The sequence below is a fragment of the Hippoglossus hippoglossus genome, chromosome 13, assembly GCF_009819705.1.
Source record: "Hippoglossus hippoglossus isolate fHipHip1 chromosome 13, fHipHip1.pri, whole genome shotgun sequence".
NCBI lineage: Eukaryota > Metazoa > Chordata > Actinopteri > Pleuronectiformes > Pleuronectidae > Hippoglossus > Hippoglossus hippoglossus.
This window is the reverse complement of record NC_047163.1, coordinates 21,702,215-21,729,261: the sequence shown is the minus strand read 5'-3', so window position 1 is coordinate 21,729,261 and position 27,047 is coordinate 21,702,215. Positions and strand designations below refer to the sequence as shown.

Genomic DNA, 27,047 nt, shown 5'->3' with positions numbered 1-27,047 from the left:
ACACACACACAGGTAAACTGTCGCCGTCATCCTGAAACTGGCTCAGCAGGTACAAACTGACCTGGCCTACAGTGGATCTCCTGAAATGAGAACAGCAGGGGGATTATCATCTCCTCTTACCCACCGGTTGCGCTCTGCCCTGTGGCTACAAGATGATACCAACACACAGGGGTCCCTAATGCTGCAACCGCAAAGCCCCTGGATCCCTGGGAACATGGCAGCCACATAAAAGTGATGATTTCCCACCATAAATGATCCCTGTAATTAAAGCGCTGCTGGATGTGTTTGCTGTGACCACCGTCTATGGCATCTGATGACTGCTTTAAAGTGGATATCCAAATACTACGAGCAGTTCAAGCTGCATTAGTGTTTATTAATACAGAGAATACTGAGGTCAGCACATCAAGTTACACCTAAGTGCCCTGATCAAAAATGGTCAATGTTAAATGGTTTGTATTTATTGAGCTCTTTTCTAGTCTTGATGACCACTCAAATCGCTTTACAGTTTGCCATTCACCCATATAATCATAAAGTGCATCTATTCACAGCACTATTTTTTCTATGAGGGGCAATTCGGGGATCAGCTTCTTGACCACAGACACTTCAGCATGAAGATGGGGAAGATTGGGATTGGGATTCTCTGTGTTTTTCAATATAGGTTTAACGTTTAGAGAAATTGACAGAGCCCCATACTCTGCATTCGTTTTGTCCATATTAATGCACTTCTTATGGGGGGCAGTGTAGCTAATAGTTCAAGCGAGACAACCATAAGACACAGGGAAGAAATTTGAACAGTGGCAGAACTTTTTGGGGAAAGACTTGAGGTGACGAGTTGATAAGAAACTATAGACATCTATATGTTACTTGATTTGCCTCTTTCGCGACCATCGCCATGTTTGTAGGTGTCAGAAACTCCAGACTGTGTTGCCCTCTAGTGGATGCATCTTTTGAAATGGGCGTATCTCGTTTTCTAAAGGCAGCATAAATTAGCAATTACATCTTTCATATGTTCTGTGTTGATATAAATATTGATGAGTGCAGCTTTAATCTAAAAAGCTTAATGATCAGTTAACTCTTGCTTAGTCGGGAAAATATATAATTGATCTGACAAATGTCTATGTGCATGGAAGACTTCACCGATGCTTGTATGAATACACCTCGTCTCAGGTTCCTGACTCTACAGACTCAGTCACAGAGAAGGATCGAAGTGTCGTTAAACCACTTGCGTATGTAACACAAAAACAACGAAGAAACAGACACACAGGTACACAAACGTTCTGACACTTGTTTGCTTATTACAGTACGTGAGCAGTCAGAGCTGCTCACCAGCACTTTCTCTAATAGATGTGATTTCCTGCCCGTGATTCCACAGGGGAATCTGATGTCTGGAGCAACTGCCTGCCACAGGTTAGTGTGTTAAACAAGTAAAGTTAACATGACAAGAGTGATGAGAGAGGGAGGGGAGGAAGAAGAGAGAGAAGACAGAATCACAGAGGGAAAGGGAGGTGTGATCATGAAAGAGGTTAGGCAGGTAAACAATGGCGCCCTTTGCTGGCTTATCATCACCAGCTGCCTGTGGTGTCAGCACCCCGGTGCTCAGCGGTGGATGAGGAGAGGATCAACAATAAGTGGCGAGGAGTGAGTCTTTTCTCAAACCAGATCTCCGGGAGAGTCGGAGAGGAATGCGCAGATAACCTCAAAGTCATAACAGTGTGGAGGAGTATCTGATCTAAGACGCTGCTTTTACACATAGACACACGGAGGCGGGGCAGACAAAACAGACTGGCAGGTTTCACTGTAAAAGAGGTGAGCACTAAAGCTAAAGGGATTTAAAAGAAAATGGCACTGCTTTTGAATTTACTGCAAAACTGGTAAAGGTGTCCATAGATGTTAAACAATGTCTCATCAGAAATCCATAGACCTGCTGCAAATATACAGAATATACAAAATATACATTCTAAAACATAGAAAGCAGCTAGTTGTTTAAATCTGAGGCCAACGTTTGATCATTTAACACATAAAAGTCAAGGGTTTTGAGAAATCTCACTACTGTCATATGTACTGTTAGGTGCCTTTTCCTCTAATCCTCAAACTTTTTAACCATTCTTGTGTTATATATATACAAGTTTGCGTCTCATAATGTGATTTTAAAGCTTGGTTTTACTTTAATTATTCATGTTTTTACTTATGATATATTGTTAGCTATCCTTGGGTGTGTAGAAAGGCACCATTAAATAAAATGTATTATCATAGCTTTGAGCAACAGTGTCCCAGGGACTCTGAATAATCCACAGATTTTACTGTGAACATTTTTCTCTGGGACTTTACTCTGACGCAATGAAAGAGTTAGTTTTTTTTAGCAGGATTACGCAAAAACAAAAAATCTAAGAAATTTAGCTTAGCCACTTCCAGTGGACTTTTAGGCCTAAAACACAGTGTAAATGACCTCCTTTCGAGTCGAATATGAATGTCGGGGCTTGCAGACACTTGGATGACACCACACGAGCAGTATGGGGCATGTTATGTATTTTGTCTGTTGTTTTATTACGTCTGAAGAAGGAGTCACCAGTTACTTCGTATTGGATTCGGCTGCAACAAAGTTTACCCCTGAAACTCCAGAAGTGTTTTCTGAACTCAAACACTTCACCCACCCCTCCATCGACATAGTGGTGAGTAGATGATGAATTATAATTTTTCGGTAAACTATTGGCAACTAGTTGCATTTACTCACATTATGTGATACAATACAAATAAAGGAAAAACAGCTGGCTAACTGGCTAACTTTTGGCTAACTTAGGCTTTTTCCTTCATCATAGTCGTTTGTCTAGAGAGTTGTAGCAGAGACTGGCAAAGCCACGGGTAATGAGGATTTAAAATGGGACAAAAATGAAAGGTCCCTTGAATAAAATTGGGTATTTCTCTGGGTTTGAACATTGTTGGAAACCTTTTGGTTAATGTAAGTACACAAGTCTTCACAATATATAACATAGGTCTAGACATTTGTATATGTTTTAATGAAGAATTGTTACGTATTTTATCTTTAACATTGCAAGATAAGACGTTTTCCAGGGAATAATTATTGGATCTTGATGAAAGAAACTGATATGTTTAGGGGACTGATTTATGAATGTGTGTGATTTGATGTGGAATTAATAAAAATAATAAAAACTCAGATCCGGCAGATTAAAATGTGGTTTCATAAGGGAACTGTTGGGCCTTGGTGGAGAGATGCACTCTACTGCGATAACATAAGATACTACTAGATATTATTAACACTGTCCATTAATCTGAAAACTCGAACAACTTCTAACCAACAGACCAAAATCCTATTTCAGAGACTGAAGCCAGGTAATATTTGACATGTTTGCTTAAAAAATTACTGAAATGTTTGATGATCAGAATAATTTCAGATACAATTTCTGCTGATCCACTAATTGACTAAACATTTAACTGAACAGTTAGTTCTGACATTTAAGGTTATTTTTGTAGTTTAGGCAAACAGACCCTTTAAAATTGAGCAAACAGATGATCAGGACAGCTGTGATCCACTTTACAGACTCACACGGGTCATTTAGAGAGACAGCAGCACATCATCACTACAAATACTGTACTAGCATAGTTACCGTGGGCAAAAACGGACACTCGTACTTGGCGACTGAGCGAGCAGAACCCAGAGCCAAACTAAACAGCGCTTTGTGTCCATTGTTGAGGGAGCCTTAGGACAGAGGCTTTGCCGTGTGAGTCATCTCGTATTTAAGAGTTTCAGTTTCCATTCGTATTGGCATTGACAGTCATTAAGGATAAAAAAAACTGCTTCTACCCATTACTGTCATCTCAGGGCCCGCAGCATGATCCAACTTGGCCAACAGAGTTTGGGTAAAACAGCAGGTGTTAAGAGACACAGAATGAACACAGACTTAAAATAAGAGTGTCTCTTTCAACAGAGGTATCCTCACACATAATGCTGCTTAAAAAAGCACCTTTTAACCAGAAACCCAGATCTGCAGATTCACACAGATACACAGAATAAGTTGTTTATTTACTCAGAGGGTGGTGGGCGATGAGTATCGGTCAAATGAAGACCTATGTGGCTGGCCAACAGCTCTGAGGCCGTGCTAATGACAGCTCTGGGGACAAGAATTTAGCTGAAATGTTTAAAAATTGCTCCCCAGCCCGCAGCTACTGCTGGTTGAGTTCATCAAACACGTGAGCTGCTGCCTATCAGGAGCTTTGATGCTGGGGAAAAACTGTAAGATGACATTCTGGCAAAATAATATGAAAGATAATTATAATTTTGAGCTTGTACCCTAGCCCTATAAACTTTAGTTATTCATTGGCATTTCCAGCAGCATATGTCTATATATAGATGCTATACCTTGATTTCTTGGCTCGCTCAAAGAATGTGTAGCAAGCACTTCTATATTTACCTGGATCCTACTAATTACGGCACTAATTACCACCATTGGACAGTGTCTTATCCTATCCCAAAGCTGAGCTGAGACTGACTGTTACGTAAGAACTATTGATCCCGCTCCCATGGGCTTGGTGGTGTTGTTTTTTCATGATTTAATTGGTTGCTTTGATGGGCCAATTACACCTACGAGCAGTGTGCAGGGAGCAGCAGTGATGTACATTTCAAATGTGAACAAACTGCAGCATGCAGTAACTTGAGCCTCAGCTTCACCTCCTCTGCAGCGTTATGTTCCCTGCATGTTTATGAAACTACGTTCGCACACTCCAATACAGAGCATGTGATCGTACATTTCAAAACACATTTCTGGCCGATTCAGTTGGTGTTCAGCTACAGCTCGTAACCATTCGAAACATGTCAAGGTGAGAAAAGCAGTTATCTCTGTCAGAGCTGCAGGCAAACCATCAGCTCACCATCTCTGGAATTACACCTTTGAAGTTCAGGAAGCTTTTTCTTCAAGCCACACCTAAAGACAGGCCCACAGAGCAAGCGGGACAAGAGTGACGACAAACACTGCACTGGGAGGCTCTTTGTTGAATAAGTGCCTTCACAAAAGGAAAAGAAAGTTAATGAGGATAAACCCACAAGTCAGTGAACCAACCTCTTAATGCAAGAATTTTTTCCCCAAACAAACCTGCTTAACATGTAATGTATTAAATGTCAATTTTTTTATTGTTTTATTTGAAGCGATATCAAAAAGAAGATATATCTGTGGTTTCAAGAAACAATAAACAACTGATTGTTGTGAATTCTCATCTATCAGGGTTTTCTCTGGGGCTTTTGAACAAACAGGATGTTTTTGTGGTAATCTTTGAGCTTCTTTTCTGATTGGCTGATTGTTTTCTGAATGATGCACAGCCAGGCCAACCACAGGTAACGAGCTGACAAAACTGAAATAATTGGCTCTATTGGATCCAGTGATTGTTGAGTGTTTCCTCGTCATGTTCTGTCTCGTAGTTTCTGAATACCAGCTGTATGCTTTTCTCTTTGGATTGACTGCTTTGATGCTTTCACAGTATCTATATAGCCTGTAGACCTGATTTATAATCAAACTAGAAAGACCACACTGCGGTTGTATTTCTTGGCCAACCAGTGCAGTTTCAGTCTACATAGATTATTTTTGTAATTGTTTAAATAAAGGGATAATAGCTCACACCTTCAGTCTCTACTGTAACATATTCACTCAGCTCGAAACATGGAAAGTGCCAGAAACTAGTTTTCAAATGATAAAAATACAAAGACAGAGGGACAAGTTAAACTGGAATGGGTGAGACTGTTGTAATCCATTTCAGGAATTTAAAGAATCTATAGGACACAGTTCCTTTAATTCAGACGTAAAACTGGTGTGGAGGATCGACCAAACATTAGGCCATGCTAGTTGTGCGGCCAAGCATTATGCCATGCTAGTTGTGAGGCTAGTTGTGAGGCAGTGTTGGTCTGTTCGTCCACCACTTTGGTCCACACCGGGCTGGATTACCACAACATCAGTATCGGCATCGGGCCCCAAAAATCCATCTTGATCGTGCAGTTTTAAATGAAATCTCTCAAAACAATAACTCTAACTTTGGCAAGTTCATGACTCTTTCTTTAGCACCATCAACAGGTCAAATGTATAATTTCACCAGTACTTTGGTTTGTTTTGTTGTTTTATTTAAATTATATTAATTTGGTCAGATCTCTGTTTCCATCACTCAAAGACAACAACAAAGTCCCATCTTTCTAGAGCTGTGCAGAGTACTTCTTAAAATGTTTCCTCACTTTCTTCTTCATAGCTCTGTGGTCATCAAAAAACAAACACCTCTCAGTAAATCAAGGATAAGACACTTCAGTACCTGCACTGTGTGAAGCTGTGAAAGATCATCACAAATCATGTCTGCTTTTACCTAGAAGCTATAAATTAGGTACAGCTTTACGTCTTATCGGTGAAGTTTATGCTATATTCTCCTTCAGTTCAGACAGAACCATACATCAATGTCACCGAATTGCTGTGGGACAGTACGGACCACCGTGCTGTTAGGGTTTATTAGGAACTATGCATGCAGTCATAAGAGGTTTTCAGTCAAGCTGCCTCCGGACAAAGCATTAGCAGGGTCCTGGGACTTGGCTGCCTGGCCCAAGTAGATCCATTTTCTGTGCTCGGCAGCCTGAGCTCTGGGAACAGTCGGGCCCATGAAAGCCCTCTCTGTAGCAGGACCCGAGGTTCAGTTCAGCCAGTCTCTCACCTTTCACTCTCCTTCTCTTTCTACCATTTTTTCTTCCCTCTTGCTCTCTCTCTCCCTGCCTCGCTAACTCAGTCCTGGTGCAGCTGGTCTGGATTTAATGCTCAGGTTTACATTTCAACATCGTCTGTGCTGGGAAACATCCAGTAGCGGGCAGCCAGCCATGCAGATAAAGACTGGCCTCTGATTAGCCTTAGCTGGGGCTGCTCCGGTTCCCAGTGTGCCCTTGTGTCCCCTCTACCACCTCACCGAAAGGGGACTGCAGGGAAATGTTACACACCTCCATTTATCTTTGTTTGAAAGTGTTTTGTGTTATGAGTTGGATCTGGATTCAGTGTCCTTCCTCTGGTCCTCTGGTCTCTTGTGGCCATAATCCTCCTTTAGATATAAAAAGGGGCCTTCTCACTGGCTACAAAACCCCTTTCTGTTCTCCAATATGAATTCAAGATGGTTTCTTTGAACCTCTCAAACCCACGGCAAAGAACGGTGAAAAGCTAAATGTTTCAGCACATGCAATGATGTGCTTTTATAACTCTGACTTCAGCGGTCATGCTGTTATGGTAAATTTTGAGGACACATGTAGCCATCAAAATAGCAAAGAGGCTGAATGAATCTTCTTAAAAAATGTAAGGAGTTTGGGATTTAGTTTAAGCATTTCTCCAGACCAAGACTAGATTTTATTATAATTCTTTTTTTTAGAGAAAGTTTTTTAGATGATTATCATATATCATAAACTGTATTATAGGACACTGCCAAAAATGCTTCACTGGAAGTAACTTCAAGGCTCTTTTAATTTGATCTGCAGCTTTTATTATAAAATTTAATTCTTTGGACTAACTACTATTTCCACTTTTACAGCCTTGAGGCTCATACCATGACTTATGGCATGGGAAAGACAGCCGGAGAAATCAATATGACCCTGATAACTATTCTGCACACAGGGCATTGGGCTATAATTAGAGTACCACTCACTTCAAACAGGAGCCATAAAAGCAAATATTGTTTGTTCAATAACAGTCAATTGGACAGTAGATCTCGTAACAAGGACCTGATTGGTTGCAGCCCTAGTTGGAGCAGTCAGAGGGACAATCTGATGGAGGAGGGAGGAGGAGGTGACCCTGAAGGAAAGATTTACAGTACGCTCCCAAAATGTCACCTGATATTACAACTGCCTCTCATCCTCTCCTCTTTTGTCCTGTCCGGACATGCCACAGCGACTTCTCAAGGAGGGGAGGAGAGGAGGAAGTGACGGGAGGACTAAGTGAGGAGAAAAACGTGAGGAAGTCTATTTTTTTGCATGACAATCCTACGTAAAAGATAAACGACAGTTTCTTCTGCAATGACATAATTTGATTAACTACAGTTTGATGGTTAAAAACCTGGAGAAAAGCTGAAATACATAGAGAGCTAGATTGTTAAAAGACTAACATTTGATAATTAGTGCATACTGCAAAGTACATCTGTGGTGTGATATCATTAGTTTTGCAGGCCTTTAGTCATCAACCAAAGCATTGGACAAATTCAGATTCTGACCTGGTACTGGCATAGATGAAAATACAGCAGTCACAAAATCTTAAGGATCCATTATCTGAGGACCATGCCATTTGTTTTTTTATTTGGATCAACCAAAACTAAAGCTATGAGCCAAATGGCTGACAAGGCAGTCTGTAGGGCCATGTCACAAGCATGGCTAAAAATGTATTTGATCTTAAGTGGTTAAACAAAGAGTGGAATGTACCAGTCTGTGCTCTCAGGCCTGCAGAGTCAGCAGTGTTAATCACTCAAACCTATAATCAACCATATCTGTCTTTCCCTTCGGCTAGATTTTGTCTGTGCAAAGAAAATCAACATGATATGGTATCCCTCCTCATCCACCTAAAAAAAATCACCTACTGTCCGTGCGTGTTAATGTGTGTGTGACTGGTTGTTTGTCTCTGTTGGCCCTGTGACCTGCAGGCGACCTGTTCAGGGTGTACCCCGGATCCCTTCCAATGTGAGCTGGGAGTGGCCCTGCGACCTCCAAAGGATAAGCGGTATAGATGAATGGATGAATGAATTGAACAATAGTTAGCATAGACACTGGAGAGAGAACTTGGGCCTTGATGTGTTTTTGAGATTAACTAGTAATAAAATAGAGTGCTTCACTGACTTATATAAGTAAAAGTATAAAGATTTTAACATTTGGTGAAAAAAAATATTTTGACATGGTACGGCACCTTCCACCATTAGCATGGGCTCCTTGGCTCCTCCATGGGACAGCATCTCCCGACGGTAACGTTCTCCCATGTCCCTGAAAAAAACCGAGAGCGAGTCAAGGACAGACACAAAAGAGAGAAAGAGATAAGGTTACAGACACCTGTACTCTCCCCTATCAGCTCCTCGTACTCTCTCAACCCCTCCACCACTGCTGCTGCAACCACTTGGAGCCCAGGGCCAAGACTCCTAAGCTGTCTGTTTACAACAGACAAGTGACACGAAATCTGATAACTGCAGGTGGAACTAAAACAATCTCAGAAAAGCAAAGAACAGGAAGACAGAAAGAAAAAGAAAGAATGAGAGAAGTAGAGAGTGAGGGCTGCAGGGCTCGAGTCAGTAGTGGTTTTGTTTTTCAAAACAAGTGTCTTTGTGCTATGTCCAGGGGCAAACACTTGTGATAAGGGAGGGTCTGGTAATGTGGGTGCTGGTTGTGTGTCTGTGAATTACAGCAAACACCTCCCAAGCTACACGTTTAACATTAATGTCATGTTCAAAAATCTAGAAATGAGTACATAAAGCTTGAAGTAGTCAAAAGTATCCTTAGACAGTATCCAGGGGAGGCAGCCTGTTAGGAGGCATCTGTCTCAGTGCTCCAAGCGCAAAACAGGTTTCTGTTGTGCCTGTACTACATTTGTGTAACTCAACTCATGAACACAAGGTTAGAAGTAACTGAAAAGAGTCAGAACCGGATGTTAATCAAAACATGTCATAATTTAGGAGTACAGGAGCTCAGTGAACCTCATAACCTTTGTAATACGAGTGGAGACTTCTTTTCTAATCCATGGAACATTATTAAATTCTAACATCATCGTTAATGCGATCATCTGAAAACAAGCAGCATCAAGTTTGCTCAGGGGTTAACACAATCATTTAAAAAATCTGTGGACCACACTGATATTGTGGGGCGGAAAGGCACCCACGAAGTAGAAACCATTATTGCAAAAGAATTTAAATGTAATGGCAGTTATCTGCACGAGTACTGATCACAAATGTTGACAATTGGCTATGATCTTAGGGAGTTATTATGGCATCAGTTGGAGGTTCAATCATATCTCCCCCAATGGCCCTGCTCACTTCCTCCCTACCAATCAATTTTTCCAGCTTTACAGGTCATCCTGTGGTGCTGCGTGTCCTTTAAACTTGGCTTCACTTCAGACATCATTATTAGTTGGTCAGCTTACAACCAGAAGAATTGATACCACTTACTTGTAGTGAGAGATGAAGCATATGTAGACATTTTGTTCCTTTTTAGTTTTTTCTTTCCTCTAGTATGTTACATAAGTTCTTCATGTAAAGGTGTTTCAGACAATAATTTAGGAATATGTCTGGAAAATTAGGTCTGGCTATTTTCTAGAGTTTTCCTTTCATATATGAACAATGCAGCAAGTTTATTGACTTTAAAATGTCTGTAACATTCAGGCTGGGTGGGGTCTGTGTAGAGCATCCATGAGGCAGAACATAATGCATAAATTCTGCTTTGGAAAGCACAGTTACGGTGCATGATATCTCTTTTTTCCAGCTGCCCACTCATTCTGGACATTTTACAGGGGGCTGGCGGGAAAATTTCGGGAAAGAATTTCCAGACAGTATGTGTCTTGTTGTCATCCTTGACAAGTCCTGGAGTGATCATTTTGTGATTTTAGGATAGTTTCTGGGAGTCTTTAAATAGATGGGGCCCTCTGTGATGATATTTAGGGTCTTTAGTTAGTTCTTCACAGTCAGACAGACATCTCTTTCAGCAAAACACTTCTATGGAAAACTCCTGAGGCTCCACCAGTTTTAATGAATCATATATAAGGAGAAGTTAAGTTGATTTAGCCAAAGTATAAATTACAAATTAAGTGGTGCAGCTACCGTTAACATCATTATATCGTTAAATATCACTCTTATCATTTTCATCAAACCCCCCCCCCCCCCCCCCCCCCCCCAAAAAAAGTCTGACAGAGCTTAAATATGATGGTTACACAACTGTTCCAAACTGGACCTGAATCCGAATATCATTTCAATATTTTTGTCCGAACCCTTAGGTTGAGTGTCCGCACTGTATCAAGCACACGTCTCACCTGTTTAAAGGATCCTGAACGAAGCACTGTCGCCACACCATTGAGGCCACAGCCCGGGACATGAGGTAAGAGTAATACTTGGCCCCATAGCCAATCAGGTGGCTGAATCTCAGCTGCCATGCCTATACGATAAATGAAAAAAAAGAATAAACCACAACATTATCATCTTCATTTGAGTGAAAAAACACAGGAACTTAAAATAATACGGCCTTCAACAGGTTGTGCTCAAGCAGACTGGATGTGACACAACAAGCTCAGATGAGAGAAGTTATAGCAGAATTCTGGCTCCTGAATAAAGCTGTTACACAAAGAGAGCCTATTATCCCCCTTCACTATGAATTAGTTTTGACAAAATGAAACACATAATGGGTTTAATGTGTGTGGTTATGCAGTGTGGAGGACGTCACAGCCTTACAAGGTGGTCGTAAAACTAGTTGAGAGAAGCTGCTCCATGTTGACAGTTAACTATTCCAGTAAGAGACTCAATGTATGGCTGAAGACAATTATTAAAGCTGAAAATAAAACTAAAGTTTAACGTTGAAAGCATCTCGATAAAGTCTCAACCTTTTTCTTTCAACACAGCAACTCCACTGATATGGATGGAAAGAAAATGATTTATGTCAACATATTTCATCTTCTCAGCTGCTTTAATTTTTTTAATATAAGTGGAATATATAAATCTGTCATCAAACAAACCTCTATAACAAAACACTATATCTCCTAATTTAAAGGACGAAACATGGAAATTCCTAAATGGTAAAAAAGCCCTTTCTTCTCCCCTCTTTTTTCCCCTGTAGTTGCCTGAGGTGGGCCCATCTCCATATCTATAAAGACAAGCTCTTTTATGATCTTTGTGAGCGGGGACTGTGGGGGAATTCAGCTGGCAAACACTCAAACATTCAGCCTGTTAGAGGAGACAGCAGCTGCCATAGTTTAAAAACCTATAACAAACTGCAGATGCTTTCTTCCATCTTCACATTAAAATAACACGTTATTGACTCAAACTCCAACTGCAGGTGAACTAATTATCTGAATATGAATACAAGGATAACGTGTGCAACATATGTGCTCTGTTTGAACACAGATGAACTGCACGCTTCAGTAGCAATACCAGAAGAAATCCAGGTACATTTTAATTAAGCTTAGATTTGATTTGGACTTATTTGTGTCACCCTGCAAATACAAAACTAATATTGAGACAGACTTACAACACAGCATTTACTGGAACTAATAATTCTTCTTCTTCAGTCTGGTAGAGCAGAGCAATTTTGTAACTTTCGCAGTGACTTGCCTAAGGACCCATCCAATATGAATGTAAGACATTATAATACTTCTTAAGGCCCTTTATCTGTAATGTTTAATTTAACATATTTTAGGATTAAGGGCGCACGGCCACCCTGCATTAAGTTTAAGATGATAAAAAGGGCCAGTGAGTTAAGGGGAGTAGCGGAGTCACGTAAAAAAGAGAATTCTGTCTTTTCATTGATACAATTGACCTCTTTCACATTATACACAGTAATCTGATCAATTGTTAGTATAGAAATATTGACTATAACAGCTTTAATCTGTTAATTCCCAGATTTTAGTTGGGAGAGAGCTTGGCAGACTGACCCAGCAGTAAATATGCTTAAAGCCCCACAGTGTCAACTTGTCGAGACTCTTCTGGGCCATAGTGACTATACAGTCAAGAGTTTAGATTTGCCTGTGTTTACAGCCTTAATGCAGCAGTGATACTCTGCCTTGGGTAGTGTGAATTAGAAAGTCTGTTTTAACTGTTTAAAGTCAAACTCCCAAAGTGTGGGACTGCTGACAGAAGTTAAGTGACGCTCTATGTTGTTAAATTTTCTTTTAACTTAAGTTTTAAACCTATATGGGAACAGCAGTCTTTCATTCGATCACTGATTCCACTGTATTATGGCTGCGGATGTTTTGGAAACATAAAGCAGCTATAGAAGAGCTGTTTGGTGTGCTGTCTATGTCTTCGATGAAATGCTTTAAAAATTTGCAATGAAAAGGATTTTTTAGACTTCAGAGCTCCTTCTTTCCACTCCCTTAGCCATGCATCAAATGATTAATGTCAACTTCTGTGAGAGAGAGTAAGTGAGTCACGTCAGTGAGGTCTCCTTTTGATCCTTACAGACAAAAAGACACAATGTCAGCGCAGGCTTTTTACTCTGTTCTACTTGTACATGAGATGAAAGATGTTTTTTGTACTATCCAAACTTGACTCATGGTGTTTTTGTCTAACTACACAGAATGTGGAAAATTAGACACGTTTACATGGACAGCAACATTCTGATATTAAGCTGATGAAGAAAATGCTCTGAATAAGACACTGCCTTGTAAACAACATTTTCTGATTACCTTAACCTAAATAAGGTCATACTCAGAATAAATAATAATCAAATTAAGTCATGTGGATTATTCTATCCTTTGTCGTATTATGTCTTAAATATGTATATAAAGTCCTATTCCACGTTTTACATCAGTCCTGGGTTCAAGTGTAAACAAGTATTAGGAGGTAATGTTGATGTGAGTCCTTCCCCTACTACGTTCCGTAACATGTTAACAGGAATGTAAATAAAACTGAAATAAATTGATCTGAATATGAATGAAATGTTCAAATAGCAACTCATATAAGCATCATAGTTGAAATGATGTCTCATGCAGCTTAAAGTTGATAGTTGAAATATTACTTTCCATGCAATCTAAATATTTAGGCCAGGACTCTGTCTTCCTTTCACCATACACTGTTTACAGTCCGACTAGTTCCTTCTATCACACGAGTCAAATGTTTCTCACACAAAACATAAACTGTGAAACTTGTAGGTGTTTTAGGTCCAGACGACATTTTGACTAATCTCTATTAACAGCTATCTGCATATGAATGCAAATTAATTAAAAAGCCGATGCATTTCGGTCAATGTGTTCCAGCTCTTCTGCTCTCCACATGGACTGTTTACCTGCGGGCAACCAAAGCCTGCTCATACATGATAAGTCAAACTAGAAACAGAAACGAGAAGGCTTATGGCCCCAAAATCTTGTCCTGTATTCTGTATATTCACATGTAGAATCTGTTTTAGAGATTACTGCCCATGTAAATATGGTCACTGTGAGCAGGCACTTGCATTAAAAAAATAAAAACACAAGAGGAACAAACACTTGGTCCTAAAGCCAAGAATCGCAGATTACAGAAATGTCAACACAGTCAATAGAACATTTTGCTTTCTGCCATTTATTTCCAAATATTATCCTCAACTCAAGGGTGAGCATGTGGTTTGTGTTACTCACAGCTGATCCTCTCTCTCAGTGTGCAGCCGGATCTCATAGCCCTGCTCTATAAACTATACACATGTCAGCGTCACCCTAATGTTTATAATCCGTGGCTCTCAGTAACCTATTAACCACTCAAACATTCGCTTTACTGTGGAAACTTTTCCTCTGCTGCGTTTCCATGAGGATGTGAGGAGAGACACAGAGAGATTCAGAGGGTGAATTTACAAGAGAGACAAGTTTAAGTAGAGTCTGTCACTCGGGGATCTAAACAAATCTGTTTTCACTTACACTGATCCAATGATGATCCGATTCCTGATCGTCAAGGACTACAATCATCCTCATTTCACATGAGGAAAATGATCCGGTTGTGGTTGGCCATGCACATTGAGGTAAAGTGCCTGTTAGAGCTTTCAGTGTGGTTTGAAAAGTTGAGGAATAATAACTCTGACAGTGGGAAACTGTATAACATAAACCACTGTCTCTGGAGAGGGAGCTACAAAGCAGGGCACAGGCAGAAGTGTGGGAGGACATCTGTGAGGAGAAACTCTGGCCGGGACCCAGAGGATTGGGAGAATATACAGCATTTTGAAATCTCTATTTCTGATGGCACACCACATAATTACAGCCCAGAGTAAATGCTCCATGAAGGCCATTCCTGGCTAAATTATGTCCGTTGTTTAAATTCCCTTCTCCCTCCTATTCTCATCCCCTCGCCCACAGCTGTAAAAGTGGGGGAAATGGAGCTTTTTTCATTAAAAGGACTGGGACCAAGAGTTTCAAATATTTCCCCCGGGGAGGGCTCATTCAAAGTATACCTCTGCTTTGTTATTTTAGCAGGGCTTCAAAAAAGACTAATCCCTTAAATTCTGCTGAGCCTGGGTAAAAGGTATAAAGCTGAGAGAAAGAGGGGAAGAAAAGAAGGAGAGTAGAGTGCTAAAGAAGTCCTGAGATCAACTGGGTAGTGAAACGAGAGTCTTCATGGAATCACGAGCAGAACTTTCCCCAAATCATCAAAAACCTCGAAGTCTCAAACAGATCTAATGATATAAGAGTTATGAGCAGCTTCTTTACCGTATTGGGAGTATAAGGCAAGCCATAGAATTGCTGCTGAATATCTTTCAGGATTTCCGTGGTGGAGCTGTTTTGAGGTTTGCTGTGATAGATCTGGTCCAAGACTGCGTAGAAAATCTGTCCAGTAAGAAAAAAAACACAAATCACACTTGCTACTGAATCAGTCCTGCACATACAGTACATGTTTAACTACACAAAGATGAAGAGGGAAGAAAAAATTAACAGTAGCGACAGCAGTAGAGTTCTCTATAGAAAGAAATATAAAATGCTTATTGCTTTATTTAACCTCTATAATGAATTTAAGAACAAACAATTGGTTGTGGTTTCATAAGCACTAAAAAGAAAAAGTTTGTATAACCTCTTCAACTACTAGCTGCTGTTAAATGTTTATGATAAGTAACGTTTCTGCATCCTTCATCCTTAAAGCTCTGGAGGCTCTCGACCTTAAAGGAATGTTCATTATCAAAACATTGAATCTTCTGCTTTCTGTCATGACTTTAAGAAACATTGAAGCTGGAGCTCAAACACTGCTCTGTTCCTCAATGATTAGATTGCATCTGTAATGTAATGCATTTATCCCCTCATTTCCAAGCCATATTCACAGCTTTTATGGAGAGCCCTGAGTAGTCACAAAAAATATTTAAGGTTCATTTATGCTGCTTGTATGAAAAGTGATTCATCCATTTCTATCTATGTAACCATCACTGCCTTCATACGTTGATGAGTCCTTTACGTTGGTGTGATTGTTAAGCAATACATCCATTAGTGGGCAGCACAGAGTCAAGAGTTTCTGACAACAACAAACATGGTGTTGGTGGAGGAGGTTGCGATAATGTAAACTGCAGTCATCTGTGAGGCCATTCAATACATTGTGACATGTGCACTGTGAATTCTTTGATTTGATGTCTTCCTTGTGTCCAATGGTTGTCTCTCTATTGGCTACACTGCCTCCCCATGATTTCTATAGGTACTGTTCCGCTTCATCTGTTTTCTTCGTATCCATAAGCTTTCAGAAGAGGGCTCCATACATTTTCGGATCTAACATTGAGCATAAATGAGCCTTAACAGTGAAAGGTCCAGGCAGAATCCTCTGGATTGTCATTAAAAAAAAGGTTTCACAAACAATCAGACCGGATTTTTACAGTAATGTGTGTAGGACTAGGCGTACCTGCAGCTGGGTGTCTGCAGCTCCGCACACCTTCTTTGACTCACACAGTCGAGCCACCATACGCTCAGGTAGAGGCTAAGGAGACAATCAAAAATTCAAGTCCACATTTTTAGATTATAATACGTATATATTTAAAATGACTAGAATGGGCATAGTTGACAAAAAAGTCATTGAGTAACACTTGCAATGTGCAAATCTGTCTTCTTATGGGTCTTAATTTTGACGGTTTAGTTTAGTACCTGTCCAGTTTCATAATGGCGTGCAAACTGGCTGATGACTCGATAGTCAGTTGCAAAGTACTCCATGAGGATGGATGGGACTTCGGCAAAGTCTGTTGCACATCTGGTTCCTGGGGGAGAGACATCAGAGTTCACGTATGAGAAAAAAAATGAAATAAGGGAAGGTATGGCTTACTTCAGTCTTCCTATGTTTGGGTTGATACTGACCTACACGTATCACTCACTCTGTGCCTTGGCAGGCTGCTTCTCAAGATAGTGCAACAATACAAAACTCTCAAGATATGTGGTGTAATGACAAAAATCTGTTTTATATTTTCCCAAAAAAGAACACCCACACAACTCCAGTGCACTTATTATTTTAGGCCACAAAATTAGGCAAAGAACTAGATTTACTGCCTCGTGGTGGTTTGCCTCCCCCAACCAGTGCAGTTTCAGTCAACATAAAAAAAAAATTCCAGACTCATGAGGTCGTCGTGACCTTTGACCACACAAATTGAATCAGCTAATCTGTGAGACTAAGTGAATTTATGCCAAATTTGAAAGAATTACTTTCATGAGGCAAAATTGTGTTTTGTAAGGTCACAGTGACCTTGACATTTAACACCGAATTCTAAAAATTTCATCCATGAGTTCTACTGAACATTTGTATCAAATTTGAAGACAATCCTTCAGGGTATTCTTGAGGTATCGTGTTCACATGAATGGGACAGACAACCCAAACAAATGCCTCTGGCTGTCATTGGCATGGAGTCATAACTACAGCATTAAGTTACTGGTAACGAAACTGTTGTGAGCCACATGTCTAAACAGGCATAAACATGGTGTCCACTGAAGAAACAGCCTCCAGTTGAATTAAGGGATACTGTTATTAGTGTCAACAAATACTTTTGGGATCTTAAATTACTCGTGAAGGAATCCATCAACTTTATCTGACAAGTGAAACAGTTTTAAGTAACAGGTTTGGCACCTGAAGATGATCTAAACCTCTCCTCAGGGCTTCAACTTTCCAATTCACCCTCAATACGCCAAACTGTAATGTAACAACCTATAGCAACATCATTCTAATCTGTGACATTTGAGAACAGCAAAGCCATAATTTTCTGACAAAGAGCTCATAAAGTGTCAAACATCAATCATCTCCCACGTTGCTGGATTGTTCTTAGTTCTCTAATTCCTCGGTGAGTTAAATAAAACCTAATGAATGATGTGAACAATCAAGGCCCCATTATAAAGTATTGGAGGTAAATCTGACTAAAGATATTTAGTTGCCCAAGGTTACAGTATCCAGTATGTTCTGTGTGTACTCACACCTCACCTGTGACATGCTGGTAGCGAGTGCGACCCAGCATGGAGTGCATGGCATGCCCCATCTCATGGAAGAGGTTCTCCATCATGCCTGGGGTGAGTAGGGTGGGGGCGCTCTTGGACGGTAGGGGCAGACTTAGCATCAGCACCACGACCGGCAGCTGGTACTGACCCACTTCCTTGCACCAGCGGCCGCCGCGGATGGTGAAGTGACAGTCCTGGGAGGGAGAGGAGGACATAAGGCCAGAAGTGGGCAGGGACATTGACAGAAAAAAATGTCACTGGTACGGAGAACGACAGTCTATATCACTGACTGTGCCACTTCATTTTGTTTTTTCTGTTTTTACTGACTTGTTCTAATTTTCAAGACATTTCACTTTTATTGACCGAACAGTAAAAGCGTGAAAAGGGGAGAGACAATGCAGACAGAAAAGCTCTGGGTCAGACCCGCACCACTCACAGCTGCTGCAGGAGGATTTAAACCTCTGCATTCAGCTCACTAGTTGAGCTGTTAGCTGGTAACCCGCAACTTATATGATGTCTTTTACTACTACTCCTGTATGGAAGGTATGATTGCTTAGATTTTTGTATGGCCTATTGCATCCCTGTTTAATGTGGGACTTTCGAGTGTGAAATATTGCCTGCTAGTCCCTACAGGTGTACTTGAGTCCTCGAGCAGTGGCAGCAGGTTGCTACCAACATTAACCTCAAATAATGAAATATCAGACAGAACAGCTTTGCATTCACTCAAGAATACAAAAGCGCAACAGCTAAAAAATGTACATATCAATATACATGTGTTAATAATTTATTTTATTACTTATTTTTCTATTTAGCTATTGGACTACATTTTTTTGTTTGCTTGACTAGCTTTATTGTGTGATCCTTGTTTACTGTAATATAGTAATAATTAAATATTATATAATTTTTTGTTAATACAGTTCTTCCAATAAAAACATTTAGTTGTATCAGTATGTATTTTATTCCGAAAACAGAACTGGTAGTAAGAAGAGGAGTGCAGATGAAATTAATGAATGTTTGTTTGCAAACCTGGTGAGGTTTATCTGAGCGGTGGAAAAAGTCACAGTAGATATATCCCAGTAGTCCCTCCGTCTCATGTACCACGGCCTAGAAGCACACACACACACACACACAAACTATTTAACAACTGTATTTGCAACCAACAACATAAAATCAAATCATAATACATATTACAAAGAGGCACTGAAATGTCATTAACATAAAGACTGAACACAATAACAGACTGTTTGCAGTGTAAGGGAGATTTACCAGTTTGCGGACGTCCTCGCTCCACACCTCTCCAGCACTGGGATGTTCAGACATCAGGGAAACACCGTACAACTGAGAGAAGAGGTTGTTCAAACCCTCCATACAGGCACCCAGAGACAGGTAGGGACTGTACAGACTGGGCTCTATGTTGTACCTAATAAAAATATAAAATATAAAATGGATTATAGAATTGAAAGATGCAAGACGCATATATTCAGGATCCAATGAATCTGAGTATATCCTTGGTAACTATCATAAGATTTTCAATTTCATACAATTTATTTTATTTTCAATGAAAGTCCAAAAAGGAGGAAGCAAATTAATATGAAAACAGAAAGGATTGACAAATGAATCTATAGTGATAGGTCTACGTTTAGGATCCAACTGTAGCAAATGTCTTTAATTAGCCCAATTTAATAACTTTTATTATATTTGATCTTGTATTCTGTTTGCCTGCCTGTATTTTTAATGACAGATTTGATATGTGCATGGATAATACCAGTCTCATCTGTGGACAGATGTTCTACTAATCTTCACAGGTGGTTGTTGCAGAAAATACAGAGGTAGAAAAATGTCCCTAATGCTAAATAATCTAGTGTTTTCTTTACCTCCCATCTTCTAGTCCACTGAGGAAAGTGGAAACAATTTCTAATAAACCTATGTATACACTCAAATCTTTCAAAAGGCTCTTATTGTTGCAGACCACACACAATTAATTTTAAATGCCAGAAGAATCTACAAATTATTACACATTTATGACCTGAACTTGTTGGCCAATGCCACAAGCTTCTTCTCCCTGGGCCACATGGCACTAGATAAAGAGCAGCAGACCAAAATGGTTGTTTAGTTCCACATCTAGTGTTTTATTATCAGTGATGAATAACAGATTGCTGCTGAGCCCAGCTACACGTACGCACACATACACACACACTGTATTTCATTTCAATAAGGTTTGATCACTCTCCAACTCTAACGGTTACTGATGGAAAATCAGAGATTTAAGGGATTAATAGAAAAGTATTTGAATGAGTGAGATTTCTCAGCATATGAGTGTGTGTGTGTGTGTGTGTGTGTGTGTGTGTGTGTGTGTGTGTGTGTGTGTGTGTGAAGCTGGAGGCAGCTCTAGGGAAACTGCTTTTAAATGCAATCAGACTGCATCTTTAATATATTTTTGGATCTCCTGCCAACAAGCAGAGCCTAAAACCACAAACAGGAGAAGACTGGAGTCTTCCTTTTCTGGAGGAGTGGCAGCACGAGAGTGGAGGACAAGATGTACTCCTCCTCCTCAGGAACCCTGGGAACAGTCACTGATACATGGTAATGCACACACACACACACGCAACTTGGTGGCCGCTTAAATCCAAAGGACACATGAGGGATCTATAACATCTGCAATAAAGATTTAGTTCAAACTTCTCCAGAAAGTTTGGCCCAGTGTGTTACCAGTCTCTGTTGGGTGCCAGGAAGGGAAAGTATAGTTCATTAAGAACTGATATCTGTAAAAAAAAAAAAACGTTGAAAAAAGTTGGAGACACTCAACAACCAAATTTAGTATGTGGCGGCATGGATTTTTTTAAAGACTTAACTGTTTTAAAGAGTTTGAAACGAGAAAGAAATGTGGGTAACTGAGTGCCCTGTTGGACTTATGGTTTAAATAATGAGGGAGAAAAGTGAAATCTCATCAAGAATAATAAAATAAAGCATGATCTAGTCAAATTAGGTGAAAACGAGAGGAAAGATCATCACTTGCACCTAATACATCACAGCCAGAGAGAAAGATGAGATTAAAATGTGTAGTTCTTCTGTTAATGAGCTACAGTTGTGCCACAGTGACTATGTTCACAGTCTTATTCTGAATAAGATAAAAATATATTTACATGAGTTGCTCATAGAATATTCCATTCATATTCTCGTTTATATGTCAAGTCTATATTTGACATGTCAACTTACCTCCACTACGTCATACATCCAATATTCCCACCAGAATTTTAAAACCCAACCTGAAGTAGTTTTATGCACGATGCAAATTTTTAGCATTTTTAGTGTTTTTTAACAATGCAAAAGCCTAAACTCCTTGAAATCTCTCCCTCTTGTTTACACTTGAACCCAGAGCATTTGTCGTCAAACATTTGGTAACTGCCGTATGTTGTTGTAAAATAATGCTCTGAAAACTCCAATAGTATGCTAGAATGTGATTAAGACATATACAGGTCTACATAATGTGACTAAGGTCAGAATAGTCTACATGTCTTATTGTGATTATTACTTTTTTATTCCGATTATGACCTTAAGTTAATCAGAAAATGCTGTTTACATGGCGGTGTCTTATTCAGACTACTATCTTAATCTGGTTAAACGTACAATATGTAGGGGGGTCTCTAGGGTTCTCTAGGGGACTCTCAATCGAAACAATAAAGAATACCTAGTTTGATGATGTTGTGAAGCAGCGTGGAGCCCTGGGAGTTGTTGTATTTACCACCCCATAGACGAAAATCTACCTCAGGTGCAAATCATGTTCACGGATGAGATGCACACACCAAACAAGACAGGAACAGACTACAACGGACAGTCAGGTCTGCAGAAAAAAATCATTGGTGCCAGCCTGCCCTCCATCTAGGACTTGTACATCTCAGGAGTCAGGAAACATCACTGCAAACCCATCACATCCTGGACACAACAAGTTACAACTCCTCCCCTCTGGTAGGTGCTACAGAGCACTGAAGGCCAAAACTACCAGACACCAGAACAGCTTCTTTCCTCTGGCCGTCACTCTGATGAACACTTAATTCAATCATACAGTGTCAGGAACAACCGTGAGCAATAATTCAGTACCTATATATTCTAAATTGTATAAATCAACATATATATATATAAATAAATATATATATATATACATACACACATATATATATATATATATATACACACACATATATATATATATATTCCACATACCTCATGTACATAAAGTATCCTGGGACAACCTTTCCATATTTATTCTAGCATCTCTGCACTCTGCATCATTGCACTATTTCTCCATGTCATTATCATTGCTGTTGTGTCTTCATATATACACTACCGTTCAAAAGTTTGGGGTCACCCAGACAATTTCGTGTTTTCCATGAAAACTCACACTTTTATTTATCAAATGAGTTGCAAAATGAATAGAAAATATAGTCAAGACATTGACAAGGTTAGAAATAATGATTTTTATTTGAAATATTAATTTTGTTCTTCAAACTTTGCTTTCGTCAAAGAATGCTCCATTTGCAGCAATTGCAGCATTGCAGACCTTTGGCATTCTAGCTGTTAATTTGTTGAGGTAATCTGTAGAAATGTCACCCCACGCTTCCTGAAGCACCTCCCACAAGTTGGATTGGCTTGATGGGCACTTCTTGCGTACCATACGGTCAAGCTGCTCCCACAACAGCTCAATGGGGTTGAGATCTGGTGACTGCGCTGGCCACTCCATTACAGACAGCATACCAGCTGCCTGCTTCTTCCCTAAATAGTTCTTGCATAATTTGGATGTGTGCTTTGAAAGGTCATTGTCCTGTTGTAGGAGGAAATTGGCTCCAATCAAGCGCTGTCCAAAGGGTATGGCATGGCGTTGCAAAATGGAGTGATATCCTTCCTTATTTAAAATCCCTTTTACCTTGTACAAATCTCCCACTTTACCAGCACCAAAGCAGCCCCAGACCATCACATTACCTCCACCATGCTTGACAGATGGCACTCTTCAGATGGCGTCAGGCATCTTTTCACCTGTTCTGCGTCTCACAAATGTTCTTCTGTGTGATCCAAACACCTCAAACTTTGATTCGTCTGTCCATAACACTTTTTTCCAATCTTCCTCTGTCCAATGTCTGTGTTCTTTTGCCCATATCAATCTTTTCTTTTTATTGGCCAGTCTCAGATATGGCTTTTTCTTTGCCACTCTGCCTAGAAGGCCAGCATCCCGGAGTCGCCTCTTCACTGTAGACGTTGACACTGGCGTTTTGTGGGTACCATTTAAAGAAGCTGCCAGTTGAGGACCTGTGGGGCGTCTATTTCTCAAACTAGAGACTCTAATATACTTGTCTTCTTGCTGAGTTGTGCACCGGGGCCTCCCACTTCTCTTTCTACTCTGGTTAGAGCCCGTTTGTGCTGTTCTCTGAAGGGAGTAGTACACACCGTTGTAGGAAATTTTCAGTTTCTTCGCAATTTCTCGCATGGAATAGCCTTCATTTCTAAGAACAAGAATAGACTGGCGAGTTTCACATGAAAGTTCTCTTTTTCTGGCCATTTTGAGAGTATAATCGAACCCACAAATGTGATGCTCCAGATACTCAACTAGCTCAAAGGAAGGCCAGTTCTATAGCTTCTCTCACCAGCAAAACAGTTTTCAGCTGTGCTAACATAATTGCACAAGGGTTTTCTAATCATCCATTAGTCTTCTAAGGCGATTAGCAAACACAATGTACCATTAGAACACTGAGTGATAGTTGCTGGAAATGGGCCTCTATACACCTATGTAGATATTTCATTAAAAACCAGATGTTTCCACCTAGAATAGTCATTTACCACATTAACAATGTATAGAGTGTATTTCTGATTAATTTAATGTTATCTTCATTGAAAAAAACAGTGCTTTTCTTTGAAAAATAAGGAAATTTCTAAGTGACCCCAAACTTTTGAACGGTAGTGTATATATTTCATACTTGAACATAGTAGGCACATTTTTGCTGAACCTTGTTCTTCTTTGTTGTCCTGTTATTTGTCTATTTCTGTACATTGAGAGCAACGGAAAAACCGGAGTCAAATTCCTTGTATGTGTACGCATACATGGCCAAGCAGAGTGTTTTTCCTTCATCATCATGTTTGCCCCGGAAGCTATAGCAGAGATGGTTAAAGTCACGGGTGAAGTAGATGTGATGCAATTAAAAGGCAAAATATATAACATAGGTCTAGTCGTTTTTAGATGTTTTCATGAAGAATTGTTATACATTACATTTCAAAGATCGAAACATTGGTGTCCATGAGTGTAGTGACGTAGCAGTCAAATGCTTTGAAACTCTAAATTCAATATCAATACTATGTGTAAGGGACACAGTAAAGCAGAGCTCAACATTGAATCAGCCCAAAATGCCACAGCTACAAACACCAACAAAGAAGAAACACAGACTGAAGCTGTCTGATTATATCAGACTGTATTCTCCTGAATCAGAAAGGTAATATGAGAGAACAGCTCGACTACTCCCATGCTTCTCCCTTAACACCTTTTGTAACATCTGTCACCTGAGGAAGAGCTTGGTTGCAATAACACTTTGTACTATGCCAGAATATAAAGAACTGTCACAAAGATACTGATCAAGACAACTTTATCGAATGACAGCAGGCTAGAAGATATGTCTCATAAAGATGGCAGACACCCACCTTTCAGCACGCAAGACACCGCTGAGGAACGGATGATCCCAGGGCATGAGCTCCTGTAAGATGACACCAGGAGCTGTTTTATTTACAGGCAATATCAAACTAATGAAAATGATTTATAGGCAACATGAAGCTCATTCATATTTAAAAAGCTCATGTTAAACCTTTAAGCACTTTATACTGTCAACATGCTGACTGAGGAAACTGTTGATATTTCAGGATTCTATAATGTTGTAGTGTAGAACGGGAGAATATGCTTGTGTGTAAAGAACATTTATGCACAGAGATCACTCACAGAATTCCGAGGGTTGAGTTTCTTCTTCATGTCGCTCATCATCTTGAAGTCTGTTGCTGTTCTGTGAGATAAAAAGAAAAACACCAAAACAAGTCATGAGCTAATTAACTGGAGGCATTCATTCCAGTCTTTACGCTGCAATCTCTGCTCAGGGTCAAGAGGGGACAGAGCCTATCCCAGCATGCATTTGGCTGAAGGCAGGGAAACACCCTGGACAGGCTGCCAGGCTAACAGGCTCACATTCACACCTGTGGGTAATTTCGAGTGTTGAGGGGCCACCTGACGTGTGTGTTTAAGGAATCCCAAGCACAAAGAATCTGCATTAATAAAAAACACAAAGAACACAAAGAACACAAAGAATAAGCCTGAGGTCTCTTGGATGTCCTGTTGTGTTAAATGACCCACTAGCTTATATTATACTTAACGATAAAGGAAAGCAGTGATTTAATGGAGTCTTTAACTACACAGCCAATAAAAAAACCCCGATATAAAACAAAAATCAGGTCATGACAACAATCTGTAGACAAGCTTTAAAGAGGAGACTGTACCTGTCTGACAGCTTGTCTGTTAACAACTGCAGAAAGCTCATCACAGTCTCTGCAAAGGGGAATGAAAAATAAAGTTTCAGCATGTAAAACTACCTTAGATCAGTGGCCAAAGGCGCAGAAAGAGCAGGTTAGAAAAAACATTTCTATATAGCTGTAAATTTATATAGTCATCTTTTAGAATTACTACATGGCAAATATTCAAAAAAAAATTCAAACTAATCTTTTCATACGCTCTCTATCGATCACTCATACAGTTACAGCACTGACTTATGAGAACTACACTCGCGCTGAAGCAAAAAGATTGATGAACCTGGTGTTTTGGCCATCGTTCCCTTCAGGGCTCTGTGACCGTACGACTTGTAGCCCACCAGTTTGGCCATTTTGTATCTGCACTCCAGCAGCTCTTCCAGACACCTCATCAGGTCAGCATTAGGATAGAGGTAAATCCTGTAGGCAATCTCCCGCACCTATGAGTGAAAGACAGGATAAGATTCATGATTAAAAAACGGGTCTAAAACATTATTTTAGCAACGCTGTAAAGGTCTAGAGAAAAAAACACAATCTATTGATCAACAGTTACAGGCCAGGTTGTGAGACCGTTTGATGATCCAGTGTATAAACAGTTTTTACTTCATCTATACCTGCACTGTCTAACGTGTTATGATTTTCTTTATTTTTTAATGAATTTAGGCAGTAACTCGACTTTACACATTGCTGGATTATTCTAATGTCATTGTTTATTTTATGAATTTTCCCTCCCTCATGAGTACTAATAATGTCATTACTGTAATTATAGTAAGATTATATCAAATATAAGTAAAACCTGCTCTCAAAACTGTATAACATGATGTTCAGAATGTCAAACAAAAATATTAAAATCCTTAAATAATTGATTTTTATAATATTTATTAATAACACAAGTGCTCAAAGACACTTTAAATAGGTTAAAAAGCAGAAAAAGCTAATACAAGCAAACTATAAATACATACATATACATATATTTATGTCTATGCCCCTTAGTTTAAAAAGGCATAGAAATAATGATGTCTGATCTACTGAACAAGCCACATGGCTTTCATAGTACTGCCATACAAACCAGTAGCCCGTCAGATTTACCTTTAGCCTCAGCGTACTCTCAAGTTCGGCCTGTATTATTGATTACAAGACAAAAACACTTGATGGCGCTATGGTGCACAACTGAAGTTATGTCCCTAACATGCGCTAGTGGCCACTAACACCTGCTAACATCTACTGGTAGTTGGTAACTTAAATTGTGCAGAAGACCTTCAAACGTACAAGGTATGATTTTAAAGCTACAACAATGCTCACTGTAAGAGTAGATAGGAGAGAGTAGAGAATATTTATTAACAAAACTGCAAGCTTTTTTACAGCTCTCAATGCCTTTACTTTCAGTCTTTCTGTCACTGTGAGACA

General features: G+C 39.7%; 1 protein-coding gene across 2 annotated transcripts in view; it reads right to left on the bottom strand.

The window, feature by feature from the left end:
• LOC117773468 (mitochondrial intermediate peptidase-like) overlaps positions 1-27,047 on the bottom strand; it is a 31,959-nt gene that overhangs the window by 1,752 nt on the left and 3,160 nt on the right. For both annotated transcript variants that reach the window (XM_034605493.1, XM_034605492.1), the window contains 12 exons: positions 25,924-26,080; positions 25,614-25,662; positions 25,066-25,126; positions 24,774-24,826; positions 19,359-19,512; positions 19,119-19,196; positions 18,079-18,286; positions 16,764-16,873; positions 16,525-16,599; positions 15,357-15,473; positions 11,010-11,131; positions 8,907-8,980 (listed from right to left, as the gene is read on the bottom strand). In XM_034605493.1, the coding sequence (XP_034461384.1) occupies positions 8,907-8,980; positions 11,010-11,131; positions 15,357-15,473; positions 16,525-16,599; positions 16,764-16,873; positions 18,079-18,286; positions 19,119-19,196; positions 19,359-19,512; positions 24,774-24,826; positions 25,066-25,126; positions 25,614-25,662; positions 25,924-26,080 (1,258 nt within the window). The remainder of the gene's footprint in view (positions 1-8,906; positions 8,981-11,009; positions 11,132-15,356; positions 15,474-16,524; positions 16,600-16,763; positions 16,874-18,078; positions 18,287-19,118; positions 19,197-19,358; positions 19,513-24,773; positions 24,827-25,065; positions 25,127-25,613; positions 25,663-25,923; positions 26,081-27,047) is intronic.